The 17166-nt window shown below is 45.8% G+C and overlaps 1 protein-coding gene across 1 annotated transcript in view; it reads left to right on the forward strand.

The window, feature by feature from the left end:
- The first annotated feature begins 4682 nt into the window (after positions 1-4682).
- Positions 4683-17166, forward strand: part of LOC142583191 (uncharacterized) — a 40795-nt gene continuing 28311 nt past the window's right edge. The window contains exon 1 of the mRNA XM_075693546.1: positions 4683-5117. Coding sequence (XP_075549661.1) covers positions 5066-5117 — 52 coding nt within the window. The 5' untranslated portion in view covers positions 4683-5065. The remainder of the gene's footprint in view (positions 5118-17166) is intronic.

Genomic DNA, 17166 nt, shown 5'->3' on the forward strand with positions numbered 1-17166 from the left:
GAGGTATTGAATACACAACGGCTTCCGTGCACTCCACAAAACGATTCTGGTGATTAGTCGTGCACCCTTCCTGATTTGTCGGCTCTTCAGCATTGACGCGTCGGCAGAGGCTTTTTAGTTTTTTCGGGGCAGTAAGCACTACATTAACACCAGCTTTGCGCCCAATCTTTTTCAGGCGGTGAGATACGTTGTGCACGTATGGCAGGGCCACGGTCCGTCGTTTTTCTTTTGGCTTCTCGCTACCTGGCTCGCCATGGGCACGCTTGAGTTTTAGGTTCTTGCTCATTTTTTCCGCAACGGACACAAGAAGGTGCGACGGGTAACCAGCCCTAGTAAGCCGGTCAACCTGCCGTCGAAAACTTTGTTCCATTGCGTGGATGCACGATTTTTTGAGCGCATTTGTTAGACAAAGGTTTGCAATTGCTCTCTTCACTTTTTTTGAATGCGCTGATTCGAATGGCAGTGGCGCCTTGTCGCCTCTGGGTTCATAGGCCCAGCAGACCTTCCCTTTGGAGAGCTCGAGTCGGAGATCAAGGAATCTCAGAGACCCTTGCGTGGGGACCTCGTGGGTAACAGCAAGCGGCTGAAGCACATAACTAAAGCATGTTAGTGCCTCCGAAACTGCGTCATCTGAATTCGTGCCAGAGCCATCACATAGAACCAAGTAATCGTCAACATACCGAAAGACTCCCCGGACGTTTGTTCTAACCAGAATCTAACCAGAACAAACGTCCGGGGAGTCTTTCGGTATGTTGACGATTACTTGGTTCTATGTGATGGCTCTGGCACGAATTCAGATGACGCAGTTTCGGAGGCACTAACATGCTTTAGTTATGTGCTTCAGCCGCTTGCTGTTACCCACGAGGTCCCCACGCAAGGGTCTCTGAGATTCCTTGATCTCCGACTCGAGCTCTCCAAAGGGAAGGTCTGCTGGGCCTATGGACCCAGAGGCGACAAGGCGCCACTGCCATTCGAATCAGCGCATTCAAAAATAGTGAAGAGAGCAATTGCAAACCTTTGTCTAACAAATGCGCTCAAAAAATCGTGCATCCATGCAATGGAACAAAGTTTTCGACGGCAGGTTGACCGGCTTACTAGGGCTGGTTACCCGTCGCACCTTCTTGTGTCCGTTGCGGAAAAAATGAGCAAGAACCTAAAACTCAAGCGTGCCCATGGCGAGCCAGGTAGCGAGAAGCCAAAAGAAAAACGACGGACCGTGGCCCTGCCATACGTGCACAACGTATCTCACCGCCTGAAAAAGATTGGGCGCAAAGCTGGTGTTAATGTAGTGCTTACTGCCCCGAAAAAACTAAAAAGCCTCTGCCGACGCGTCAATGCTGAAGAGCCGACAAACCAGGAAGGGTGCACGACTAATCACCAGAATCGTTTTGTGGAGTGCACGGAAGCCGTTGTGTATTCAATACCTCTGAAATGTGAAAAAAGGTATGTAGGGCAAACTTCTAAATGCACAAATGAGAGACTGAAGGAACACAAACTTAGCGTCGAGCAGGCTAACAGGAATCTAGGCATACATATCAGGGATTGCCCCTCAAAAGATTGCGCCGCAGAATTTAGACGCTGTAAAGTGCTGAAGAAGCACAATGACCAGCTGGTCCGGGAGATAATTGAGGCGGCCGAGATTACCAGACTTCGTGACCAATGCGTTAGCACGCCGTCCTTGTTACTGAAAAAAAAAGAACTTGAGCTTTTGCACGTGCAACCGCTATCTTGAGTGTATAAAAGAAAAGAAGAAAAAAAAGTGCTTGTTTCACATGATGTGAGATCACGTGACTGCGACACGTGAGGGCAATGTTTATAAGAAGCCGTGTTTCTTTCAGAATAAACGTTGTTGAAAGTCAGCGCTTGTGGTGTCATCTTCTCTCGTCCCTTGTCTATATTTTGCGCTGTTGCTAGCAGGACTATAGATGTGCGTCTGGTCCCCCATAAATCTCACAGAATTTTGTTTTAAAGCTATTTGTGAGTGATAGGCTTTCTTAGTTATCCCCAGAATAGTAAGGCGCAGCTGTCGCTGGTGGAGGCACCGCAAGGGAGATGAACGTAATGCTGCTGGCTTATATTCTGATGGAATACAGTCTTGATGACTTAGGAGTACTGAATTCTTCCTTGAGTATTGATGAGTGGCGATAAGTTATGAGCATGTAGATGGAGGTCCTTGTGAAGGCAAGAGGGCCAGATGATGATTGGGAATGCGGGAACGATGTCGAATGTGCGCGCTGAGACAATCAACAGCAATGTACTTTTTGGATTGGATGATCTCTGGCAAGTAAGATTGTTGCCGAAGTTGAAGCACTTCGAGGTAGTCTCAGACAAGTGTGCAGCGCGTGATCTTGTATGCTTCCCAATGAGTGAACACTGCACTGGCACGCATTCGACAACACTGGCAGGCTTTAGAGTAATAATGCCAGAATCAAAGCATTTTATTACTGTAGCATGGAGCGTACAGATAGACTCCATGATAGGTCGACGATATATGCCCCACCAAGACATATGCGAAATAGAAAACAATCCCTCCCTCAGATATGTGCAATGGAGGCTGCACAAAGGCACCTATTGATTATTGTTTCGGAGCGCAGTGTTTTAAGCCCATACCATTCGATAAATATATGACACTGGTGGCTATGCGTCACTATGTAGAGGCATTACGCGTGCAATAATGCATGAACTATACAAGTAGACGTGTTTATCTAAATTTCTATATTTTGGCTTTCAAAACCTTCGTGCTTATAGTTAAGTCTAATTTGTCATCTGAAGTTCACAGCTTGCCATTGATTACTGTCATTTCCCCTCTCTTTTGTAGCATAGTACTGTTGTATTAAGTGTCACGCGCAATAAAATAAATGAAGTAACTTGTTTCGCTCCCTAGAAATTACTTGACAGATTGAAGTGGTTGGTAACAAAACACACTCAGAATACACGCTATCGAAACATTTTTCTCTTAGTTTGCAAAAAAGATGGACCATGACGAACAATAAATGATGCGGCGGTAAGTTTTATCTAGGAAACCATGCGAATCCACAAAAGTATTATGCGCATTAGATTTCTCTCTACCAATCCTAGTGCCAAAAACTATAGCCTGGAATTCACACTCATGACGCAGGTCTGCAGCCAAGTTGTGCAAACATGTTATCAACCAGAAGCTATGCTCGATCATTCGAAACGGCATACAATGAAGCCATATAAAGCATATAATGCCTGTCTTTGCGAGGAGACGCTGGAACCCATTCTGTGCGACTGTCCTGAATTTAATGTTCAGCGACAGTCCCTGGCATCCGTTCTAGCACACCTTGACACTAGACCATTTTCACATGCCGTCGACAGAAGACATCGCAGGTGAAGGCGACGAAGGGACTACTTCGGTTTTTGAAAGAGACGGGATTGGACAAGTGGATGTGACACTGATATCACGTACGATGCCAGATTGATGTAGTCTAACGGACGATGTGTGTGTGCTGTGCTATGTGCTCTCTCTCTCTCCCCCTTCGCCTTCTTTCATCGCCCCCATCCCTCTCCCATGTGTAGGGTAGCAAACCGGTTAAGCTAAACTGGTTCACCTCCCTGCCTTTCCTTCTCCACTTTTTCCTTCCTTCCTTCCTTCATAGAGGGATATATCTGGCTGCATTGTTTGCAATTTCGTATGATTGCGATTAGCCAAAATCGAGTCGAGTTCCCCCTATTCTTCTCAAGCTATGCACGGTGCGACAAAAGGAACATAACAGGCTGTAGCAGGACGCTTGACCTTGGGTAAAAACAAACAACATTGTTTGGCACCCATAAAGCGAGCTTTATTAGGTTTAGATAAGCTGCCGCTAAGACTGGATAAGCCATAGAATACGTGAAACATTCTTTCGATAAAAAGAAATGCTTCAAGTTCCTAAGATTTTAAGCGAGTGGTAAAAGCAGATAGGAAAATACCATGACCTGCGTCGCTTCTCTGCGAGAGAATGGATTGATAGACTTTAATGGACACGTGTTCGTCACACGGAAAGCGACGCTCAGGGGGACCAATTGCTGGCCCAATATTTAGGCTAACCCCGCTTGTTGCAACAACACCCCCTCACCCCTCATTATTGTGATGGTAGCGCACCCAAGCAATTTGCCTGGCGAAACAAGTCGATCTGAAACGCAAAATAAAAGAAAAGGAGAAAGCTCTACGCGGTGCTGCAGCACGTTCCCGGGAGCGCGCGACATGTTCTGAAAGTCTCGAAACTTTCGAAACAAAACTGCACTAAAGAGTGCCGTCCTTGAGGACATTTGCTAAGTACCCGCACCATCGACAGCACGCCCGCGCTGGAAAGTGCCCACAACCGCAACGCAGACGAAAATACTCGGGTACACTCAACCTTCAAGGCTTAATCGATAGACCTCCCGCCGCACGAACAGCCTCCAAGAGAGATCTAAAATTTCTCGCTGCGCGAAGCGTTCTTTCTCGGCGACGAATTAAGCCGTCCTGTCGGCGAGACCCTCTTATTGAGCGGCGGCACTTTGGGCACTCGAGCCGCCAAATCGCGCGGCGAGAACTGAGGACCCGCGAGTGCTCGCGACTTTCCAATGCCGAGCTCTCCGCGAGGGGGCACCCGGGCCCCAGCCGACTGGCCGTGACGTCACGCCGCTCGCCAGACCGCGTGTCCTCGCGCGGGCTCTCAAAAGGAGCTGCAGACGGCTCGCGAGCCTGAGTGAACATCAGGACCGATGAGGCTGCGGTCGCGGATGCGCTGCCCAGCTGGTGCTTCGCGCTCGACGCTAGTTTGGTCCCTACGACCATGAGACAACGGACCTCAACGTACCTCCCTCAGACTCCGGGATCGCAGCTGCCCAATTTATGTCATGTTGCACCCAGGCGTGACGACGTTAACATGCCCGGGGAGTGAAGTGGACCCCTAGCTTGCGAGCTTGTGAATGAGCATGACAAGCGTACATTGCCGGCACGGATACATCCGATGGAAGGCGCCGTGCGGATTGTGAGGATTTGGACGGGGCAGTGGCCTTGGCTCGTACTTCACCTTTGAGGAGATACAGACACGCTTCCTGCGAACATAGCCGGGCGATGATGTGCCACGCGTGTACCGTGTTCCTGGTCATGCTGTTCTTGCTTCGAGGTGAGTTTTACTCGTACCTTGCTCACTTGGCCCGCGCTGCATCGTGTGCGCCCATTAAAAGACTCGACCCACTCCATGATAACCTTCGAACGGTGTGTGTAAGAGGGTGTCTCTGTGTTTGTCGTGGGGTCACAGGGACCCTGCCGAGACCTACTGTCTTTGTCTGTAGCAGTGCTGCTCGTGTGCTTCGGTCGAAGAAATTATCACGCAGCCGGATTAGCCGATCGCCTATCGGCTGTCGTCTTCGCTTATCCGCACCTTTGCTATAGCTGTCTTGGCAGGCAAGTCGCTTAGGGCGCATTACTGTTAGACGGGATAGTTAATGAGGGCACGAGAAATTCGTGAACCGAGGCCCGTGTATCACGTCCTAGCAGGGAATTGCGTAAGTAGGCAGCTGATCAGTTTAACTGAAAGAGATAAAGATGTTCTTCAGCCGTTTTAAGTTGGGACCTTTCATGTAACTTTTTTCAGATTACGCTTAAATGTCAAAGTATATTCAGTGGGGCAAATGTGGTCGTGGCTAAGTGTTTGAGTTACGATAGGGGAAAACTGCACTGTCATGCAGTGCTATGTGGGGCCACTTACGCGACTTACGAATACATAGGCCCACGCACACTGCAGGGGCAAAGCAGGAGAGACCGAAAGAGCACCAGAGTCCGTCTGCTGCGAGAGACTTCCCAAGCTGGCGTTCAATGACGCGCGATGAGAATGACCTTCAGCAAATGCGCTGCGCACCGAAGCTCTACTTGCGCTGACGTTCTTCACACACACAGACGGGGCAAATACGCGCTAGAACTGGCGTTATTACAGTTGCACACGCGGCCTACCAAATCGCGTCGCCTGGAGCCGCCGGCGCACAGCTCCGCCTTGTAACGTTTCAGCGCTGTAACACGGCATCGTTACTAGCAATAAGTTGATAGTTCACTGTTTTGAATCCTTGAAAAAGTATGCTCACGTACGCTTAATCTGCACGCTCACCAAACAATGCTTCTCCGGCGTCCTAGCAACGTTTCTCTTGGGACGGGCAGATCGCATTTGACTATTTCTCGTAATCCGTAGAGGAGTCCATTTCGGCCAGGATACTTTTTCTTTTCTTTTTTTTTTACTTTTGATCTCGTTGATTGGCGACCATCCGCGGTGGCCCAGTGGCTGTGGGGCTGCGCTGCTGAGCTCGAAGTCACGGGTTCGATCCTGCCCGCAGCGGCCACATTTCGATGATGGTGGCAACAAAAATGTTCATGTACTTAAATTTTGTTAGACATTAAAGAATCCTACGTGGTGAAATTCTATATATTTATTTAACATACCCTCATGGCCAAGGGCATGAGAAAGCGGAGTGGGCTACAGGTGAAACAATATATATATATATATATGCAAAGTTTGAGCAAACACAAAAATTATAATTATACGATGTTAGCTAAGGCGTTCTTTAACAGGTGGTCATTTGTGATGGAAGTTACGTACGGAGGAAGGTGATTCCACTCTTCTGGTTTCCGTGGTAACAATGACTGAAAAAAAAAGCGTAAGTTTTGCAAAGAGGAACTCACACTTTTAGCGCGCTATCTAAGTGAGATGAAACATATTGAGGAGGGGATATAAACTAATTGAGGAGCTGAGAATGGCGAAATATGGCGTGGAAAAGGCTCAAACGAAATAACTTACGACGGGATGCAAGGGATGATAGGTTGACTTGATTTCATGGAAGATATGCTTGCTGTTCTGTCGTAGTTAGAATGAATTGTTTAGAGTTATTTTGAACTATTTCTAGTGAACGAATTAGGTTATCGTGGCTTGGATCCCACACGGAAGTAGCATATTCTAGTTTCGAGCGAATGAGTGTTTTGTACATGACTAATTTTATAGATGAAGGTATATTCGCGAGGTTACAACAGAGGGATACCAAAATTCGATTAGCGTTGTTAATTATATCCGAAATGTGGTCTGCTCAAGAGAAATTTGATGTAATGTGAATACCAACATATCTGTACGAGAACATAGTCTCCAAAGAAGTATTAGTGATGTGGTAAATGGACGAAACAATTCATGTTCTAGATATGCGCATATGCTTGCGTTTCCTTATGTTAAGTTCCATCAACCATATGTTGCACCATTTGTTAATAGCGTCAAGGCCAGATTAAAGGGTCTTAGTATCATCAGCGGGGGTTATTTTTCCGCAGACAACACAATCGTCGACGAATACGTTAATGTATGAGGAAACATACGAAGGTAAGTCATTAAGGTAAATAAGAAAGAGTAAAGGGCCTAGTACCGTCCCTTGAGGGACCACAGATCGAACGGCAGTGTTCTCTGAATTAATGTTATTTGCAGACACAAACTGGGAACGGTTAGTAAGAAAGATTTCTAGCCAAGAGAGCACATTAGAGTCTATGTTAAGCTGGTGCAGTGTGTATAGAAACAGTTTGTGGCATACCTTGTCAAATGCTTCAGCAAAATCTAGAAAAATGCAGTCAATTAGAGAAGAACGATCAAGGATGTCATTAAGTTTGTGAGTGAGAGATATTGGTTGGGTTTCGCTAGAATATGATTCGCGAAAACCATCTCCTGATGGTCGAAAAACAAATGAATTCCTTTCGAGAAAGTTAGCAAGGTTCGAAAAAAAAATATGCAGAAATATTTTGCAAGGAATGGTTGTGAGAGAAGTGGGCCAGTAATTTAATGGTGGTCGTTGGTGGCCTGACTTGAAAAGTGGAATCACTTTCCCGATCTACAATTGGGAGAAATCCAGTGTCTAATGATTGCTGAAATAGCTTGGTTAATATAATTGATGACTACACAGGTGTGGCTTTGAAAAACTTTGTGGTAATTTCATCGCGGCCGGATGAAGAGGAAAGTTTTAGTTTGTCAATTACATCTTCAACACCACTGCAATGAATAATTTGGAATAAAGTTTATCGGGAGTTCCCCAGTACCCGGCGTGCCTCATAATTAGATCGTGTCTGCATTTCTGCGCGTAAAATGCTAGATTTAAATGTATTTTTTTAGTGCTAATTAGTCCAGGTTTCATGCACCACAGTTTGGGGATAATTTTGTGCACGTATACACGGTATATACGATAAATCTCTGAGGCGCGGTTTATGCTAAAATTAAATTTGGGGGCTTTACGTGCCAGAAGCCGCGATCTTATCGTGACGCGCACTGTAGTAAGGGAGTGCGGATTCAATTTTGGCCACCTGGTGTTCTTGAACGAGTTCCTTGCATTCCGCCTCAATGTTGGCAACTTCTCCAATTCCCTTAACCGTATTCTGAGGTTATGCCTAAAGCAACGCACACTTGCTTGCCTATATTTCTTGATTGATTACCACCAATTTTGAAAGCCTATATTATGGCGACTGAACCGCCGCGATGTGACGCATGTATTGTCCTCCTCATGCATGGTCATGTTTTATCCACTTGATATTTTAGCCTATGTTCTTGACGAAACTCAGAGCAGTAGATATAGCGGTCGTAATAAATAGAGCTCAATAACTAATAACCTGACATCTACCACGTTTTTTAAAAATATTTTGGGCTGCCAGTAATTTGCGTCCAGTGACTCACATTCATGAACTACATGCTTTCTTTTTCTCTAGCATCACTGATTTTCAATATGTCCATCTGATGCGGGAGCCCTGGGGCAGCTTGCAGCAACATTTAATAATGAAAATATTAACGAATTTAGGAACGCGTTCTTGTACGGACGACGCCTTGTCTAAGCAACATTTAAGAACGCATTCTTAAATTTGTTATTATTTTCATTATCAAGTGTTCATGCAAGCCTCCCCTGGTAATAACGCTCTTTCTTTTCTTCTCTGAATGAAAGTGCTCATTCCATGCCTTCGACGTTCTTGGCCCACCAAATTAAATTGTAATTTTCTTTTGTCTGTTCTGTGCCTTTTTCTTGTTCGAACTGCGAAAAATAGAAAAGACGCGAGGCGGCAGGTTAGATTACCGATCACGGCAGCATTCCAACCGACGAAGGAACACAACAAAAAGCTCGTTTACCGAGTTTTCTGAGCTCTTTGAACAATTCCGTATTGTGAAAATAAATCAGGTACGCGATATGCAATCTTCCACAACACATGGGCTCTGAAAATTTAATATGACTGAAACATTATTCAATAATTAAACGAATCCAATAAAAGCCCACATGCGAGGTTAAAGCTCGTAACGAAGAAAATGCTTGGTTTATAGCATTGAATAAAATTGTGAAGTTTAATTTCGGACGCACGAATATATCGCACAATGAAAGACAATTGCGTGAGCACGTTAAGGACTTCCTAAGGTTCACTTACAACTTCTTGTTTCTGCTCATCTCTCAGAAATGAGCCGATGGGAAATGACAGCAGTGTACAAAGTCTTTCTTTTGTGAGACAATGACATCGCAACCGATGGCACTAGTTACTAGGCCAATGCTTTTATGTTTCAAATATCTGTCACCGAGTGCTTCCAGAACCATTGGACTTCTGGGTATTTATTTTGACTACTACAGCACTGCTGAACATCCCTCTAAGATGCTGTGTGATATCCTGATAAATTGCTTCTTGCTGTCCGCATTCTGGCCTATGACAACGTGTGCCAAAGATGGTGGTGGTGTGTCGTAGCTGCAGGTCAGTTTAGCCTGCCAATAGAGGCCGGAATTGTACCGCCTGAGCGTCTCTTTCATTGCCACTGGGTTACTCATCTATTCAACAGTTCAGTGCTTCACTAAATTTTAGAAAAAGGCGCGAAGCTTCCTTGCCAAAGAATTTCAGTTTTATTCTTCAATTTATAGGTTTATAAACATCACAGGTAAGGCGGCACCTTTTTTTGCTATCGTTAATGTGAGAAGTTTCAGCGCAAATAGCACAAATTTATGGTTTGTAGCTAATGTCTCCCGATGGTATTTTTCCGACATGTTGCGTTTCTCCGAGAGGCTCCATTACAGGCGTAACCAGTGCGATGGTGGGTGGTTACGCTTTCATTTTAAGGAAATTATGGATAACTAACGGGCTTAAGTTGGAGTTAATGTTTCGTGTTCCATATATCTACATGTTTGAGGCAAAGCAAAAAAAAAGTTCCTCCGGAACCCATCTCACTATGAATGTCGGCGCTAATGCGATTAGCGTCGAAGTTAAGTAGCGACACACCGTATTGCCAATGCCGAAACACGTCATCCACGAGGTCTCCATTTAGCCGGGCTGCTCTCGCACATTTCTCTGCGACACGCTGCGCCATCCAGTGGCGCGGCCACGAAATACGCGCGTTTCTCCATGTTTGCACGTATGTGTGACGCGGGTTCGATTCGGCCAGTGGGACATAGTCAGAGACCCAAGTTGGCATGAAAGACGTTCGTTGGGAGAGCGGCACATACAAAGTGTGTCGAATACATAGTAATTCAAGTTGGTCCCCTCTTTGGTTTCGAGCATGGTTCCCTGAGCGCAGCAGCCCGATGCTCCTTACCCATTAGACGACGGACTACTCAGGGACCCACGTTGGCGAGAAAAGGGTTAGACACATAGAAAATCGTCATCATCACCGTCATCAGCCTATTTTTATGTCCAATGCCGGAAAAAGGCATCTCTTAGCGATCTCCAATTACCCCTCTCTTGCGCTAGCCGATTCCAAGTTGCGCGTCTGACTTTTCTAATTTCGTCACCTCACCTAACATTTACGTTTGTATGAGCAGTAGGAAGAAGCAAGGGAAAATTGTCGTCCACCTGTGAGTAAAGTATCTACATGAAAAGACCATAGTGGTTCCTCAGACAGAAAGCTTCGTTGTTGATTAAGACTGCTGCGCCATTTTGAGTGCCTCTTCGCTTCTTGTTGTCGTTTAATTCAGCCTCATTCTGCGACCCGCTATAATCCTGGTTAGCGCAGATGGTACCACGAATGCCTCGGGCGATCTTTTTTGGAGTTTCTTTCTGCCCCGAGCACAGCCGGACGAAATAGGCGAAAGCGAGAGGACTAGAAAAAAAAAAAAGAAAGACGACGCGGCACCGGAATCTCGACCGCGGAGACAGAGGGGACATTTAAATGTTACCGGCGGAAATCTCTCTCGAGTCTGCGAGAGTGAAAGTTCGTTATTCGTATACATTGGTGACGTCTAGGCAATCGTGATGGTGGTAGACGGATATATTCGCGAAAGAGGTGACATGATTTCAATACCGGAACCTCACATAGAGCAATATCTTTTATAGCTTCACGCCATACTCTCATGTGGGTGACAATTTCCCCTTTCTAGTCTAACACCCGTTTTAGCAAACACGACTTCACTCGAAGCTGTTCGTGGGCTTCATGATGATGACGATGATGATGATTTATTGGCATACCCTTTCAAACGGGGTGGTGACAAATAGTAACTTAGCTTGCTTGACTTAATTAGGTATGCTATGCATGCTTTTCATTCCAGCATTTTTGAATACATCTCCTTCATCTTCTTTCTCTTCCTCAGAACTTCTCTACCTAGCTTGTACCGCTACTTATGTCTGTAACTGATCTGGTTGTATCAATTTCCTCCCTTCTTTTTTTTTTTCGACCAAAGCTCTAAACCTCCTTTGCTATCTCGACTGCTGACCGGTTGATGCTTCCGTCCACTATAAATCCAAGCACTTCTGCAACGTGCACGTTACTTCTCATCACTTTATTACCTTAAAGGCCCCCAGGATTGGGGGTATTTCATAAGGGGTGGGTAGCAAATAAAATAAATTAAATACACGAGGAAAAGATGTTTAGGTACAAGTTTGCTCGCTGTTAACTATGTTAACTATACAGTTCAAAAACGCGGATGGGCACGTGATTGTGGCGATGTCGAGTGGAAGGCCGTTCCAGTCCAAGACTGAGCGTGGAAAGAATGACGAGGCAAAAGTGATAGTGTGTGCACGTGGCAGGGTGACTTGAAAGGGATGACCAATGCGGAGTGAAATGCGTGCAGCAGGACTGAGGTAAGGCGGATGATGAAGTGAGCTGTAAATGAGCCTATTGAATTAGTACGTAGTAGAGATACGACGCCGACAAGCCAGGGTTCTTAGGTCGCATTCTGCTTTTAACGATGATACACTGGCATTATATGAATAGCATGAATGAATGAATCTTATGGCACGGTTCTGTAGTGATTCTAGACAGTTTGTTAGATATTCTTGCTTAGGGCTCCAGATGGCAGAGTCATATTCCAGCTTAGAGCGAACGAGTGACTTGTAGGCAAGCAATTTTAGGTTTGGTGGCGCTTGACGTAGATGACGTTTTAAGAATCCAAGGCTTCTGTTAGCTGATAATATCACTCTAGTGACATCAGTGACTCTAGTGACGCGTTCTAGGTTATATCTTTGGACAACGTTACGCCTAGATATCCATAAGACTGTGTTAATACTATCGTGACGTGCGAGATTGTATAAGGGAACAGGAGAGAATTGCGTTTTCGATAAAATGACATGAGTTTGCACTTGTCGGGGTTTAGTTCCATGAGCCATTGGTTACAACAGTCCTGGACGGAAGGTAAATTACTTTGGAGAGTTAGTTAGTTTAGCTAGATTACCTACGGGTCTCATTGGGTGAACCCCTTCGCATTCCAACAGGTCGTGGTGAGGGGTCTCCAGATTTTCGCTGCAGCATACACAATCCTTACCTTGTTTAGGACATTTGCTCCGGTATTTTTTTGTCCTTAGGCAACCAACTCGCACCTTAAATGAGAAGGTACTGCCCTTTGTGTAAAACATTTTCCATTCTAATTTCTTTCTTCCCATTCTTGTAAACCTCCATAGTCTTTTTTGTTCGTATTCTTTTCTTCCATCTCTGTTTCTCTCGCTTTCTTTTTGTTTCTCTCACTTTCTCCTGGTTCTCTATTTACACTTTCACTTAACCTGTACTTATTTGACAACTTTGTTGACCTCTTCCTCCATTCTGTGGTCATGCTTCAGGTTGCACTTTAGCCGCCCATTTATTGTCATCCACGTTCCTCAGTCTTTCTTCAAAACTAATTTTACTCTGCGCTCCTCTGACGTCAAAAGAGGCCCAACACGTGTTACCCTGCACTGGCTCAGTTGTGGTTTTACCGTGGGTTTCTAAAGCCAACCAGCCTACCGATCTTTGGTTAACTTCCAATCCTGACAAGATATCCGGTTTTAAGCACATAATGTCATTTGCGTACATTAGCGCTGGCACCATTACTCGTTTTTAGATTCCATGCACCACTTCGTATTTACTGTGGCCCCGAAGTGCTCTATATTTGATTATGACTGCATTCCGCTTCCTCTTTATTTTGAGATTATCTTCAGGTTATCTTGTGTAAATATTCCCTACGTTTATGTATACGCCAAGGCATTTATATTGCTTGACTGTGGGTATGACTCCCGGTTGAATTGATACCACGTCGCCGGTAAGCAGCTGGATGCAGCCCCTGCGTACGGACCCTCTAGAGTGAAGCTAGCTTAGCAGGACTCTTTTAGGAATTGCCAGGCATTGCGGGGGATATTATTGGCGTTATCGAGGTTAGAAAAACTGGCTAGGCTTATACAGTGCTGACTAACAGCCACGTCCTCTGCTACAGAGGACTTGCAGATGAGTTAATACGGAGTAGTATTTCCAATCCATAAGGACATAGCGGGCAATATTGATGAATTCTGCAGCATTAATGAGAGGGTAGCAGTAGTCGTTATAAAACTGAATACGAGGTACAGAATAAAGGCACTACAAGCAAGCGCTCCAACCTCCAGTCCCGACGGTGAAGAAATAGAACAGTTTTATGAAGATGTTTATAAGGGATAAGGGATGAGAATAGTGAAAACTTAGTGTACTGTAGTTATTGGCGACTTCAATGCAAAAGTGGAGAAAAAGCAGGCTGGAGAACCAGCAATTGGCAACTACGGCATCGATTCTAGGAACGCTAGAGGAGAGATTCCGGTAGACGTTGAGGAAAGGAATAAGCTCTGAATAATGAGTACCTTCTTGAGTAAGCGTAGCAAGAGGAAGTAGAGCTGGAAAATCCATAACGGAGAAACAAGAAATTAAATAGATTTCATACTCTCTGTCAGTACCAGCACAGTGTAGGATGTAGAAGTGTTAGGTAGGGTAAAGTGCAGTGATCATAGGTTAGTGGTCCAGGATTTCCCTCAATATGAAGAGCGAAATAGTAAAATTAGTTACAAGAAACAGACCAACTTACACGCAATAAAGGTAAAACCAGACTAATTCAGGCTGGTACTTGCATACAAATATGCAGCTTTAGAACATAGAGATGAAGATGACTTAAAGATAATGAATCAGACCGTAACTAGGCTGGTTTCAGAAGCAGCATTTGAAGTGGGAGGTATGGCACAAGGTCAACCAGTCGGTAAGCTCACCCACATAACGAACGACCTAATAAAGAAACGACAAAGCATGAAAGTGTCCAATTCAAAAGATCAGACCAAATTTGCGGAACTGTCAAAACTGATCAGCAAGGAGAAAGCAAGGGATATTAATCCGGGCCACGGCGGCAGCATTTAGATGGTGGCGAAATGCGAAAACACTCGTGTACTTAGGTTTGGGTGCATGTTAAGGAACCCCAGGTGGTCCAAATTTCCGGAGGCCCCGCTACATAGTGACCCATAATCAAATCGTACTTTTGGCACGTAAAACCCCATAATTTATTTAAAGTACGGGATATACAAAATTATTACGTGAGGAAGAGAAGCAGTAAAAATACACCCAGCTTGAAGTCAGCGAGAAGAAAACTAGGCATAGGACAAGATGTAAGCACTGAAAGATAAGCATGGTAATACCATAAGAAATTTAGAAGATATAGGAAAAGCAGCCTATAACCTAGGAAAAGCAGCATATATTAACCTGTGCAGTACTCAGAGCAGCCACGCTACCTTCTTTCGAAGTAGTAATGAACAAAATACCGAAATTCCTTCTATAGTTAACAATGAAGTCCGAAGAGCCTTGCGAGACATGAGCCGGGGAAAAGCTACAGGAGAAGATGGAATAACAGTCGAATTATTCAAAGATTGAGAAGATATAATGCTTGAAAAGCTTGCGGCCCTTTATACACAATGCCTCATGACTTCAAGTGTATAAGAGAATCGGAAGAATGCGAACAATATACTAATCCACAAGGAAAGAGACGTTAAAGAATTAAAAAAGAGCGACTCACCATTCCGACCCTGCGAAAGTGGATGGCCAGCGAAGCTGTTAGAAAGCCACTCAAATGCCGTCGATGGAGATATGAAAGGTTTTACTGTTCTGTCTAGTTGTGCTTCACAAAGACACCGTTGCTGAGCACTCTTCGACGCTCGTCTTATTCGCGCTGCTCTTCAGGATTATTTGTCTGCTCTACCCATAGTGGGGGGTCTTGCAACGAACTGAATGAGTTGCTAGGCAGGCAGTCGCTCCCTGTTATATATGAAGTTTGGTGACGTCACTCCCTGATTCGTATGCTGCTGTTGCCCCTTCCCCGCCTCCACCCTCCCCAGAGCAGCTTATGCAACCGTAATGTTTACCGGGAAACACACGCGGGGGAAGGAACGTACCTCGCATTGTTCATACGCTCTTTATCATCCATCATGTGGTTTTGACGCTTGTTTTGAACTTTCTTTTATTGAAATGAATACTGAACCGTGTGTTCTATGCATGATTGCAAAGGAGATATGCACTTTTTTTCGGTGAGTGAGCGAGTGAGTGAGTGAAACAACTTTATTTGGTCCACTATAGACGTAAGCAAACTCCACGTCACCTGGCTAGGCCCACTCGGGGACCACCAGGTGAAACCTGACGGCCCTCTCGCGAGCCCTCTGGACTGCCAGGATTTGAGAGGTCTGATCCTGGGCCCTAATTAACTTCATCATTTCCTCTTGGGTGAAAGGGAGACCGGTAGAGGCGCAGCCCCACAGGACATGTTCGAAGTCCGCATAATCACCACATGGGCAGTCCTGGCTTGGGAACCGTTCGGGGTACATTGTGTGCAGCGCCGCGGGGCTCGGGTAAGTGCTTGTTTACAGAAGTCTTAGAGTTACTGCCTGGGCCCTGCACAGTGAGGAGTGCGGCAAAGGTAGGAGTCTTCTTGACAGATAATTATATTTGCAGATTTCTTTGTACGAGCCGAGAGGCTCGGGTCGCCCAGGAGAGGACGCGTTGCCCAGCGCACGGTCAGTCAAACCTCGTGCAGCTGAGTGCACCTCCTCGTTGGGGTTGATCGAGGCACCTTCAATGGTTCCAAGGTGCGCAGGGAACCAGGCCAAAGAGCGATATTTCATGTCTTTGGCACTTTGGATGATACGTAGGGCCTGGGGAGCCACCATTCCCATCTGAAAGGCCCTGACAGCGGCCTTGGAATCCGAATAAATCGTGTCATGTACACTGTCCGTCAATGCAAGAGCAATAACAACCTGCTCTGCAACGCTGGAATTAGAAGTGCGGTTGGTAGCGCAGCTAAGGATTTTAGAATCACAGTTGATGACCACTGAGGAGAAGGCCTCTTCTTGAACGCACGAAGCAGCGTCTACGAAGCATGTTCGGTCCATGTTCAAGCGGGCACTGGTGAGCAGAGCTTTACCCCTGGCTCGTCTTCGTCCTCCTTTGTAGGTGGGATGCATATATCGTGGCATCCGGTGTATCTAAATCTTAGATCTTACGTCGCTGGGCAGCTTCACAGCGTCGAGACTGACAACCGTGGGGTTACGTCCCAGCTTTCCAAGTATGGCTCGGCCCGCTGGGGTACCGGAGAGTCTGACAAACTGGGAAAATTCTTGGGCTTCAACGATTTCTTCGAACGGGTTGTCAATTCCCAAATTTAGGAGGTATTTTGTGTGCGTTCGGATGGGAAGGCCGAGGGCGAGCTTGAAGACTCTTCTGATTAGGGCACTGATCTTGTTGCGCTCCGATACGAGCCAGTTGTGCATAGCCCCTGAATAAGCGAGGTGGCATAGCACGAAGGCGTGGATAATCCGGATCAGATTGTCTTCCCTGATTCTGCGGTACCTGTTGGCGATTCTTCGGAGCAGGCCGAGGGCGCTTTCCGTCTTGGAACAAATGCGTTTGAGGGCGGCTCCATTGGCCCCTTTCGACTCGATAAACATTCCTAGGACCCTGATAATGT

This window comes from Dermacentor variabilis, chromosome 5, assembly GCF_050947875.1.
Source record: "Dermacentor variabilis isolate Ectoservices chromosome 5, ASM5094787v1, whole genome shotgun sequence".
NCBI classification, from domain to species: Eukaryota; Metazoa; Arthropoda; class Arachnida; order Ixodida; family Ixodidae; genus Dermacentor; species Dermacentor variabilis.